Here is a 13,069-nt window from a genome sequence, read left to right as displayed (position 1 = left end):
TTTAGTTAGACCATAAAAAAATTGAAATCAGGACTTTCATAATGACCATTTTATTATGTTTTGACATATAGTGACAGATAGACTGAGTGAAATGCGCTTACCCAGGTTGGCAAAAGGTTGACTCAACCTGTGCATTATCCACCTGTTGCCATCCACACAAGAAAATAACAGCTTCATATTTAAATAAAACCTGATATTGACATGATACCACCCAAGAGCCGACAAGTCGCCTGTGATGATCTTTCACGTCCAGGCAGGGAGGACAGTGGAGTTCTATTTCGGGCTGCATGTGCGTCACAACAAGAAAGGCAGCACATCTGAGCAAAGACTAACGGGTTTGTGAAGGTGACATGTTTAAGCGAGGCGCCTGAAGCCTCGCAGAGGACAAATGCATCATGGCAGGCGGCGAAGGGAAGGCAGAGTGCAAATTTGTCAGCGAGCAGCAGCCTGACTAATGCGGTTGTGTGTGTGTGTGTCTGGCCTGTTTTTCATTTCACATTTTGATCGGAAGTAAGATTTATTTTTTTGGTGTTGTCAAAACAATGACTCACTTGTGTATTTTCCAATTCCCAATTGGAATTGCTCTATGGAAAGAATGACTCCTCGGTATTGTTTCTTTCCTATTTTCCTTGGGATCTTGTTTATTTTAAATGGCACGGAGCATTCATTTACTCAACCGAAAAGAGTACCAGATAGCTTTTAGGGCTCAGACCAGCCTTTATTTGTACAAACAAGTGTGAACCATAATATCCGATCATCTATATTATATATAATTCCTGTAGTATATTTCAAATTACAAATAAAAGCCTCCCTCAAATAGATGCGTGCCTTGTAATTGTAACAATCCCTGGTGAACAGAGCCAGTAGACCCTCTTCGTTACTGTCCAGGGAACTACGGAAGTCGCCATTTTCATTTGTCAAAGAAACGATTCACCCGCTCTTTTAGTACCGCTGTTTTTGTATGTAACAAACCTAGACTGTGGTCCCTCACCTGAAAAAAAAGGAGGATTATTAAGGGTGAGGTTCTTATGAGTTTCAAGTGGACAACGCGCTGATGAACTGGAGTACGTCAAAAAAAGAAAATATTTGATGAGCAATAATGACCCACGGTGGGATGCCACCATTTCTGAAGGGAAAAATTAGCGTCCCATTTGGGTGAGGCATTTATTTTACACTTTTGATAACACTGTACAATGAAGTTCCCACAGGCTGGTGAGTAGGTCCTCTTTTAATCCAAGAGAATGAAATCATACATAGTGGTTAAATCATCATCATCATCATCATCATCATTATTGTCTCTTTAAAGGAAGTTGTGCTTGATTTACATTTCACAAGGAGAGTTCAAAAATAGAAACACTTTCCTCTTACCAAAATAAGAGTCTCTTGGTGTACTCTTCCCGTGGCGGGACGGAGCTATAGGCGTTATGTCTGCGTGTGTGTTGTGTATGAGGTAAGCAGGGCTGCTAGTTAGACAAAGGCCAAAGCATGTCATTTGTCTAATGCCCCGTCACAAGTGCTGTCATGACCTTGATGGATTCGGAGAGTCCAGAGCAGCACTGCCAAAAGGTGGCGAGACTATTCGGACATGTCTTGTAATGCCGCTCTGTCCCTTAGGGGGCACCAATGAGTCACAGCGAAGCAAAACCAACTAAGACGGACCGTTTCAGGGCGTGTCCACATCATCACCTTTTAGACTGCTGCGTTTTCCCCACCCCGGTGCAGTTTGGTCAAGTGTGAATATGATAATGAAGCATCGGTGAGGCCCAAATCAACCGGATTTTGCTTTTACATCCTGTAAACCGTTTTAATCACATTCAAATTTGTGTTCTCTCTTCATGATGTTTATTTGGTTAGGTGTGGATACAGTACGGGCGGCATGGTCGTCGACTGCTTAGCACTTCCGCCTCACAGATCAGAGTTCTTGGGTTCGATTCCGGGCCTCCTGTGTGGAGTTTGCATGTTCTCCACGTGGTTGCGTGGGTTTTCTACGGGTACTCCGGTTTCCTCACACATTCCAAAAACATCGGTTAATTGAACAGTATAAATTGTCCCTAGGTGTTATCGTGAGCGCGGATGGTTGCGAGTCTTATCCCGCGATTGGCTGGCAACCAGTTAGGGTGTACCTCAACGACTACCTGACGTCAGCTGAGATAGGCTCCAGCACGCCCGCGACCCTCGCGAGGATAAAGCTATTCAGATAATTGGAATAACTGAACCAGACCAAAATCGATCGATCAATCCAAACATACTACTGTACTAGTTCTCGGGGTGCATTCACGCTTTGATCCATTTGAATCCAACTGTCATGTGTTTTTCTCTTTGTGTGGTTCCTTTGAACGCTTCGAAATGAACTCGGTGAAGTCTGTGAACTGAATTTGGGTGCAGACCAAACCAATCACATCACAACGAACCACACAGTAGGGGGCGCTTTCACAGTTTGGTCCCTTTTCTGACAACTCTAGTTTGTGTTCCACATTGCTGTGGTTAGTTCTGTGATGTGAAATGCCACAAATGGAAACGGGGTGTCGGCAAAACCAAGTGGTCTGTGACCGCTGAGAACAAACGGAACCTTTCCGAATAAAAACGAACGGTTCGGAATGAACCAATCAGACACTTAATGTCATAATGGTGACACAACAACACAAGTGACTGCTGACTGACTGGTCAAGTATTTGCTTTAGCCACCTTAAAGTGCACTTGGCTACTGGCCTGTCTACTAGATTGTCCAGCAGTACTTGATGTATGTCAAAATTACTTTCCGTTTACATTCCTGCGACCAATAAGTGAAGAGAGTGGCGTCACATGGTTTGTTGTGATGCAACCCAACTTGGGGAAGGGGAGAAACGGCCTGGATGATTTTGTGATGAGGACAAGTTTGATTACCGGTGCGTGAAAGAGTCTTTGGACTAATCTACTTGGGTAAAACCAAAAGACAGACCTGTTGACTACTTTGGGAGTCCCATCAATTCCCACTATGTCACCAGGCCAATCCTAGCTGTGGGAGATCCCCCCCCCCCCAAAAAAAAAAATCAAATAAATTATTTGAAGACACATTATCTATATATACATTTGTATCTCTTGTATTTGTGCATGGCGGGTGATGTAAAACGTTCAGAAAGTCTCTGGACGGGTTTTTCTTTTTGACTGCTTACTTGGTCCAACCAAGTGTCTGCATGCAGATCGGAATTCAGACCATCCTGTGTGTTCCAGTTGTTCTGGTTGCTTGAAACAGGATTTGCCATCCTCGGGTGAGAATATTTGCCTTTGAGAATTCCATGGACGTGGAGCACTGTTGGTAGTTGACCACTGAGGTTCAGTTCGGCTTCCTTGATCTCCATTTACCAACCCCACAGAGCTAACATTCTTTTTCTCCAAGTCCATGGACATGGAGCGTTGTTGGAAATGATCCGGTTCCTTAATTCCAGTTTTCCAGTCCCATAAAGGGCAGATTCTCCTTCTGTAAATCCACGGACATGGAGCGCCGTTGGTGTTTGACCACTAAGGTTCGGTTCTGGTTCCCTCATCCCAGTTTTCTAACTCCCACGAAGAGAAGATTCTTCTTCTAGAAGTCCATGGACATGGAGCGCTGCTGCGGGTCCACCACCACGGAGGTGCTGTTCCGGGCGCTGTTGCCACGCATGGTGAGCGTGCCGCACGCTCCCCCAATCCCACCGGTGAGTGTGCCGCAGGCTCCCCCCATCCCACCGCCGATGCCCCCGGCGATGCCACTGGGTCCCGCCATGGCCATTCCCCCTGACATACCCATCCCTCCGGCCATGGCCACGCCCCCCGTGATGCCCACCGCCCCTCCGATGCCCACGCCGCCTGTGGCCCCGACACCTCGATTGTAGATCTCGCAGGGTATCTCCTCCGTGACGCGGTCCTCGATGACCTGCTGGTCACAGTCGTGAGTCTGCGCGTGCTGCTTGTAGCCATAGCAACTCTTCTTATAGGTGCCGGTGGAGTTGAAGGTCTTCATGGGTGGTGGCTTGGAGAAGTCGTTGTGGTAGGACAGTTCCATGGAGCTCAGCGTGGTGCGGCTGTGCTTCATGCTGCCGCTGCCCCCGCCCGTACCCACAGAACCCTGCGAGCCGCAGTGGTGCTCGTGTACGCAGCGGGACATGGTGGACGAGCGGCGAACCTTGTGGAAACTGTCCAGCTCCTCTGAAAGGTCGGCCAGGTCCGACGACATCTCCTTGTCACGTAGAGAGAAGAGCTCATAGTGTGGTGGGTTGAAGACCTCCTGGAGACCCGCTTTGTTGAAGACACCCGGCCGGCGGGCGACCACCTGGGCAAAACGCATGACCGTGTTTCACTAATGAACATCTCCTGTGCAAGGACATGGGTGAGTTAGACTACACGAGTCTGTCGACTTGTCTCAGGGAATTATTGAGATTTTCAGTCATGCGTCTGATCATTTGAGTAAATTAAGTGATAATCCTGAAATATCCGACTCTGTAGCGTCAACAGAAAATCTACTCATTTGTCGGTCACCCGATTCAAATGAATCATCTGATGAGTCTGCTAACGAACAGAAAGAACCAAATCATCTGGGTCTTCATGTTTCCCATGAGTCCAACAAAACAAATCAGTAATGTGACTCACTTAAAAAATTTGTGTTTGCTAACTTGAATCAGTGCATTGATTTGACTGATTGATTATAAGTCGCTGTGTTTCTGGTGACTAACTCGAGTCACTGAACCAAATATCTGAGTCTGCAAAGTTCTTGATGAATCCATGACTTGATTCAGACACCTGATTCAAGTGAATACATCCAATCATCGGTGTGTCTGTTGAATCTGCTAACTCAAGTCAATGCACATCTGAATCCAATGTGTTCCCGCTCAAGTGTCCCTATTCACCCGAATCATCTCCGTCTCTGGAACTTTTTTTTTGTTAACACAATCCTGGCTCAAGAACAACAACCCCCCCCCCCCCCCCCAAAGCAATTTAAATTATTTAGTGTTGCAGGGCTACTCTGCCCACTTGTGGTCTGGCATGCACACTACAGCCTCAACACTGAACTTTGGGAAACCGGCTTGACTGCCTTACCTTTTTCCGTGGCTGCTTCATCTGGACCAGGATGGAAATGATGAGAAGAACCAGAACGATCCCGGATGAAACACCGATGACCGTGCCGTGGGTCTTGGTGATCTGGTGGAAGAGACCCCTGGATCTCTTCTCTAGACGCGTAGGGTGAACGCCGATGAGCAGAGAAGGGAGAGACTCACATAAGTGCAAGTCAAAAGTCTCGAGTCTACATTGCTTTGCAGAATTGCAGCTTTTCAAATGTAAACAGGCAAGACAAGTCTTGCAGTTCAAGTCAGGTCGAGTCTTTTTGTCAGTTTTGGAGAAGTGACTCATTGTTGTCAAATGTTCTTACCTTTGCAGTGATTTTCATCCCACGGGTAGACACAGTTCTGGACACCATTGCACACGAGCGAGTTGTTGATGCACATGTTGCTGTGACAGAAGAAGGTGTTGGCCGAGCATGGGGCTGCAGGCAAGGAACAGAAACATGATTAAAAAAACATAAGAGGGTGCAAAAAGGGCTTCAAACCATTTTGACGGTAATAAAAACACAAAAGCAAACACTGCAGGTTCAGTGGAGATCAAGCAGCTGCCCCACTAACATGACTGAGCTAATTCACCACTAGTACAGGTTTCAGTAAGCATCATGTAGGGAAAAAAACAGAATGTGTGTGTGGGGGGGTGGAGGGGGTTGCTCAGTAAAACTTGATAATAAGAAGATGACCAGGCATAACAATGAAAGAGAATTTTTTTTGTCTGAATCTGCGAGTGTCGGGACAATGACACAATTTATTCTAAATTCGATATATTAAAAAAGTGACTTGATTTTTCAAGAGTGATTTTGAAACAAAAATTATTTATTTGTTGTAATTATTATTATTATTATTATTTAGAATTGTGCCATTTATTTATTTCTACATGGATACAATTTAAATTAGTGTAAATGATATATGTGAGGAAAAAATATTGAGTAGTGGACAACCAGAAATCAATCGCATTAATATTTGTATTTTATTTTATTAACATATTATTCTTCTTAATTGAAGTTATTTGAATGTACTTTTAGGGTTCATTAAATTGAATTTTTGTAAAAACCTCAAATTCTAGTGATGCAGATTTTTTTAAGCATATGTATTATTGTTACTTCATTAATTATTTTTTATTAAAAAATCCAGTTACAGAATTTAATTGAAAATATTCCTTACATTTTTGTGATGCTGTTATTTTTTTAATTCTATTGCGCCTCTATTTAAATTTTTGATTTTTTAAAATTGATTTCGGAAGAACGTTTTTTTAAAATGTATTTTTCCTTATACATGATTCTTTTATATTAATCCATTTTATTTTCATTAGATTATGAATTCACCCAAAAATATGTAAAAAAAAAAAGAAAAAAAAGGCCTTCGCCATTAGTGATCCTGACAGTGGCTGACACTCGTTTTTCTGAATTCCAACTCAGTTAAAAAATAAATAAATAAATAATATATATATACATATATATATATATCCGAAACAATCGCCCAATGATATCGTGAGAAGAAAAGGGTTGACTCACGGTCCACGAAGGAGGTGAAGAGCAAGCGGAAGCGGCTGAGTCGGCTCTTCTCGTCGGCCCACATGCGCACGACGCCCACGCCGTTCTCCAGCATGACGTCGTTGGCCACCGTGCTGCAGAACTTGGCCTTCAGGTTCTCGATGGCGCTGCTGCCGTCGTAGATGGCCACAAAGTTCTTCTTGCACTCGTTGGAATGCTCCATCTGGTACTCCATGAAGCGCAGGTAGATCTGCACGCATGCACAAACGCAACGATGAGGGATGACAGGTCGTTGATGGCAGAAGGTTTATCAGCATTTTTTTTGGATAACTTGCATTGGGGTGTCAAAATGATCCATTTATATCTTTAGTGACTTTCCCCTGCAATGCATTTCAATGGCTCAGTTAGTCCACCAGGTTGGGGTGGACTGTAAATGTAACATATCAGTATTAGACAAGATTCTAATACGATGAATGACAAACATTGTCATTCATCGTATTAGAATCTTGTCTAATACTGATATGTTACATTTACAGTCCACCCCATTTTGACTTCAAAATGGCGCCGCGAGAGTGGCTGCCTTTCCAGCAGCTCCTATATTTTGTTGTTCTACTTCTTCCTTTCATAACTTTGCTGCTGTGAATTGGGAATTTCTCCATTGCGAGACTAATAAAGGTTTTCTTATCTTATCTTATAATATCAGCATGTAAATGAACTTGCAATGACATGCCAGCAGTCTTCCCCGTCCCACGCATAAACACGCCAAACGTGGCGCGGCACCGCTCGTGTAACTTAATCAGATATGCATTAATTTGTGTCGTCGCCATGTTGTGGCGGAGAGGAGCCGCTCTGGAACATGCCCATGACTCATTTACTCCAGGGGTGGAGATGCTAGCCTTGCCTGGGAGTCACGGATGTCCTTTTTTTTTTTTTTTTTTAATGTGTCTACTCAATAGAAAGTGGATTAAACATACAATACTGAAAGAATACTGAAGCCTGAATCAGAAAAATGTCATTACGTGTGAATGTACACATTGTTGTGAACAGGCAGAATGATGTTCTAATTTGTGCATGAATGGACGGTCAGGTTCAAAGAGGTTGTTGCCGTCCAATTGATGATGACTGCAGAAGCAGCCTTACTCAGTCAAGTGTGCACACACCTTGGACTGAGGGGGAGCCCTGATGGTCCAGATGCAGTCCAGAGCGTCGCCCGGCTTCACCCGCTTGGCTTCATCCACCTGACTGGAGCGAATGATCCCGTCGAAGCCGCTGAGCTCAAACTGACAGTCTGGAAGACGAAGGACAGCGGAGGATGATGAGATGAAGATGCATTTTTATTTCAAAATAAAAGCAAAGAAGAGCTCACCCGGGATTGGGTTTAAAAGTCCGCCCACATGCAGATGGAAGTCAGGGTCTGAAAAAACAACAACAGTATCAACTGTCTTTCCTGTTTTTTTTATTGCATTTGTGGGTGAACTGGAGTCTATCCCAGTTGACTTTGGGCGGACTGGGCGGCAGCCAATGAAACATTTTCGTTTATAGATACAGTATTTATTTCGGTATTGCTATATGTACGTATGGAAAAGTTGGAGTTGTTGCGTGTCCTCACCTGCAATGAATGTGTACTTGATGCGGAATCCGAGGCCCTCCAGCTCCTCGTCGCTAGTGAACTTGATCCACATGAAGCGCCCGGTGGAGGTGACCAGTCCCGGGTTCTTCCCTCCGCACACCCGGTCGATGAGCGGCGAGAAGCCGAAGGGCCCGTCGCGGATCTCGATGTGATCGAAGCGGCACTCGAAGGACGGCTCAATGTAGTAGTTCTTGTCGAACGCCAGCTGGATCCTCTGCCTGGGCAGTGCTGTTTGGTCATGGACAAGAAGGTTCACGTTAGCGCACCACTGGGATCACTTTGATCACTTTTTGGAAGCTAGAAAAGAAGATCACTAAGTGGTAAGCTGGCAAGTATTTTCCCACTCATAAGAACTTCTGGAAAGTAACACATTCACAAAATGGAGAGTTTTTGTATCTGCATTGATTGAGGCATGACCACTTTAAACTTGGTTCATTTCAAATTCCATCTAGTTTGTGTTCATCCATCTCATGAAATTATTTTAAAATCACTTTTTTTGTGTGAAATACTAAATAAAACATGCCAGTACTGATTTGGAATTACTGACAAACTATGGAATGGTTTAAAAAAGTGCTGCGCCATTTGATTGTATTGTCAGCGTTCACACATTTATTGGTTGGGTTTGGTATCAATAATAATAGCAGCACCACTACGAGGCCACTACGCTCATAATAATAATAATAATGATAATAACTTTAGTTGTGAAAATACTCATTCGGAGCCCCCATCAATCTGTGTGGTCGGTTGAAAGTTTAGTAGCTGTAATGCTGATTCTCTTCTACAGGGGGAGCAATTGCACCACGTCTGGATGGGAACCTCCTCCAAGTGTAGCGAGACGTCATCATGTCGTGCAACAAAACGCAGCAGCAAAGTTGAGCTGCTGCGTGCAAGTAGAGAAGAACGCTAGTTGACAGTTAACAGTCGCCTGCTTGAGTCCCTCAAGTTGGCATTTGAAGGATGTTTTGATCACTTCTGGAGACAATGTTAATCCGGTATTATTACAATTAAGTACTTTGTTATACAGTACGATTGCAATATGACAAGATTTTTTTTTGTAGTTTCCGCAGCAGTACAGAATATTTACATACACAATACAGTATACATGTACTATATATACACACGCAGAGAGAGAGAGAGTTGTAAAATCCCCTCGCGATGTTGACTTTTAAGATTTTTTTTGCCCGAACATAGTTTCTGTTGACGAAATGATCCCCCCCCCCCACCTCCTGTAAATTTTCAGATCATCGCTCATAAAAGGCGCATGCTTTTATTTTTACATGCAGAATAATCCGTTTTTTAAAATGTCATGAAATCCCCTGTCAATGTTAAGAAAATGGCAAATATTTTTTCATCACAAAAAAATAAATAAATCAACGGCTTCTTTTTAAATAGCATAAGCATCGTAATAAAACTCCTTAGCACTGGAGCCCAGTCCTGAAGATTGGATGGCTACCCACAATGCACCTGGCTCACCTTCCAGGATGTAAACGCACTCCTTGTTTGGCGGATACGTGTCTGGGTATTTTGGCGATGTGAACACTCCGCCGTTGATGTTGCGCACCCAAGTTCCGCAATCATTTTGGTTCGGGCTTTGGATGCCATTATCGCCGAGGGAGTCTTTGAGAAGAACAAAGATTGAAGTACTGTATTTTGATAACATCATTTCGAATGACATTTTCTTTTGTCTTGCTTACCTTTAGTTCTCTGTGCCAGAGCGAGTCCCTCTTCTATGAGAACGAGGAGGATCCACGCTAGAAAAAAAAAAAAAAAAAAGAAACGAAACGATATCATGCATCCATCACTGGTATCCTTGGCAGCTTCTTGATTTATCGCCAAGTGCTGAAGACACGGGCGGTTTAATTGGAAATGGACGAGCCGCCGGTCGTGCTTGATGGGCTCTGGCGTGTGATCAACACTCAGACTCGGGCATAGAGTGAACTTAATCGCAAATCGAATGCGATTTCTGAGACACTTCGCCGACTGGACACCAACGTGAAGAAATTGACGGCTCTCCTCGAAGAACCGATCGCCAATTGATGTCATCGGGAACTACAGTGAATTAAATGATTGTCGTCTTTTCTCCCCCAGACAAATGTTATTTGGGAGTTTTATCCCCTGGATGTAATGCTGACAGGTGCTGGAGTCCCCCTTATAACCCCCCTCCTCCTAATTCCGCGGTGCTTCGTGTTGCTATGAGGAGCCAGTGAGGTTGGCCCCGTGGCAACGCGACGATGTGTTTCGGCGTGCCGCCAAGCACCGAGGACACAGACTTACTCATACACACTCATATGATCTTACAACACAACACACAACAATCATCGACGTGTTTTTGCCGGCTTTCTTCCCACCAGTGACAGTCCAGTTGCGCTGTGGCTACGTGTCCTTGGGTCCCCTGTTTATTATTGTTTGAATTATTTACATCATTATTATTATTGTTATCTCTATTATGGTGATTATATTCCCATCTTGTTGCCGATTGGCTGGGAGAGGTCACATGGTTCTACTGTGTTTTACAAGAAGCACATGACTACATTACCAAAGCAAATATGGTTGGTAGTCTGGCTTCAGTACGTTGTTGGTTCAAAACTAACAAATCCATTCAGAAAATTAATTACAATTAGCTGAGCTAAATGCGGGGTTCGATTTTGGCTCCGGACTTCCTGTGTGGAGTTTGCATGTTCCCCCAGTGCCTGTGTGGGGTTTCTCCGGGTACTCTGGTTTCCAACCACATTCCAAAAACATGCGTGGCCGGCTAATGGAACACTAAGTGAAGAGTTAAATGTTTTTGAATCACCAATAGTGATGGTTTCTTTTTTTTTAACACAACCAATCGCTTGCAGCTTTCCACTAATTGCAACCCACAAGGCATGCCGCAGTCACATCATTTGATGACCTCTTGGTATGAGGTATAAAATAGTTGTGGCACTGTGGAACAGTGTCGATTGCTTTCAAGACCACATGATGGGACAAGCAAGTGTCCGGCGTTCAACGCCACTCCCCTCGCCCCGGCATTGCAGACTACCTTTTTGCACAGGGCCTGTCCCGCCCCTTGTTACGGCTCAAGCGGCGGAATATTTTGAATTGACTTTGGCCCTTGTCAATGCCATTCCGCCCCCCCCCCCAAAAAAACGGGAAAGAATGGGCTCTGACAGGCACAGTGAAACGGGTTCACATTCCATTTCCCATTGGAAGGGTAAATTATTCTGAAATTGATGAAATAGATAAATGCCTCCTTCAAATAAACAAGCCATCTACTGTTGTATCCATCTACCAGTCTACCAGTATCAGCCCATTCACCCCCCCCCCCCCCCCGTCCATCTATCCATCCACCCGTCCTTATTTAGAACATCCAGGTGTGAAACGGGCGAAACTCAGTGTAGCGTGCCGTTGGCATGACGCTAAAACCGGCCGACGATGGAACAATATGATCGTCAGTTTGTGGCGTTCGAGTCGTTGGTCCAGCGAGACCAGCGAATCGCAGCGATGCTCGCCGCTGATATGACCTCTTTGCTTGGCCGCGCTGGGTCCGATAATGGAACTAGGTTCGCTCGGCCAGTTGCGGCGTTGAGTTTGCGTGGAATGAGGATACGACATTTGGTTTACACCAGAGTGCAAGTACATGCGCACCCTGACCTGGTCCTCAGTTCTAAACCTTTGAATGTATGAGGTAGTACCGTGCACCCATTCGTGGACACCAATTCGTGATTTTACGCACGAAACCCCCACAATCAGCTCCGCGGGGTGCAGTTAACGCCGCTGAGACACACGCCGAGACGATGCTCGTCGACCACACGCACAAACGCCTTCGAGCACGCACGCAACATTAGTTCGTGCATCATTCCAGGGAACGGTTTAGTTACTTTCTACCCAATTTCACAACGGAGTCTGGTCCCGAGATTACTGCCGATTCATTAGAGTGGAGCTAATTATTTCTGATAGTTTCAGCTGCAATTAATTTCAAATCAAATGGTAAAAAAACCCGGACTCACCTCTTTGCATTATTTCCTCTGCAAAAACGCACCCCTTTTCTACAAGAACCCTTCCGTCGAGTCAATCTTCAAAGGAGCGCCCAGTAAACATTCAGGGGGTACATCCATCACGCGTATCGGGCACCCGGCGGCTCCTCCTCGGCTTGTGTGCGCGGTGAAGGGGGAGGGGGGGGGCGGTGGGGTCCGGTGGAGCTTCTTAGCTTCTTGTCACGCCCGAGCTGCTCGTTCCACCTGGGACTCAAACCTCAATGAGATGTTCCAGGTAGCTTTCCAAAGAGATTGACAGAGAAAGGGCTAGAAAAAAGGGAAAATAGATGGATGAAGAAGAGGAGGTGGTGGTGGTAAAGGATGAGGATGATGAGGAGGACGTGGTCTGCTCCGCTTCCAATTCCGTGGGCGCACAGAGGAGGAGTTGCGCCCGCATGAGGAGCATTTAAAGCCGCGGGCGTTGCTGACATCCAGCGTGAGTCGTCACCAACGTCGTCAAGACGTTTAACATGGACACCAACCCTTTTCCGGTTGGCGCCTTTAAAAATAATACACTAAACGTGAATACAGTCACTCGCACAGGAAGTCAAGAAATGTTAGAAAGGAGGTGTTAGGGCCACGGGAACAACAAAAGGGTGAAAATTACAAAGTAAAAACACGACTTGTAATTTTTGGGGCTAAAACAGCACTTTAAGTCGGAACAACTTTAAAGTAGAAACGCAGTGACATTTATGACAAAAAAATATTAACACAACAAAGCAAGCAGGTTGTTTGTTCCAAAACAATTTCCTGAGTTACTTTTACTTATAATTTTTAAATTGAGGGAAAGTTAGTTCTGCAAACTCTTGTCTGCCGCGAAATGCGAGAACGGCAATTTTCACAACGGCAGTTGAATTG

The 13,069-nt window shown here is 44.8% G+C and overlaps 1 protein-coding gene across 1 annotated transcript; it reads right to left on the bottom strand.

Moving 5' to 3' along the window:
- Positions 1 to 1,210: 1,210 nt before the first annotated feature.
- On the bottom strand, positions 1,211 to 12,632 carry neto2a (neuropilin (NRP) and tolloid (TLL)-like 2a). The gene is made up of 10 exons (XM_086107639.1): positions 12,185 to 12,632; positions 9,890 to 9,946; positions 9,669 to 9,812; positions 8,175 to 8,423; positions 7,932 to 7,979; positions 7,726 to 7,853; positions 6,587 to 6,815; positions 5,384 to 5,497; positions 5,053 to 5,183; positions 1,211 to 4,288 (listed from the first exon to the last, which is right to left on the bottom strand). The coding sequence occupies exons 1-10, from the start codon at positions 12,192 to 12,194 to the stop codon at positions 3,563 to 3,565; spliced, it is 1,836 nt and encodes a 611-aa protein (XP_085963765.1). The 5' UTR covers positions 12,195 to 12,632; the 3' UTR covers positions 1,211 to 3,562.
- Positions 12,633 to 13,069: the final 437 nt, after the last annotated feature.

This window comes from Hippocampus guttulatus, chromosome 3, assembly GCF_054856545.1.
Source record: "Hippocampus guttulatus isolate MCC_2025c chromosome 3, RoL_Hgut_1.0, whole genome shotgun sequence".
NCBI lineage: Eukaryota > Metazoa > Chordata > Actinopteri > Syngnathiformes > Syngnathidae > Hippocampus > Hippocampus guttulatus.
Note: the sequence above shows the minus strand (reverse complement) of the source record. Positions and strands in the feature narration are given on the sequence as shown.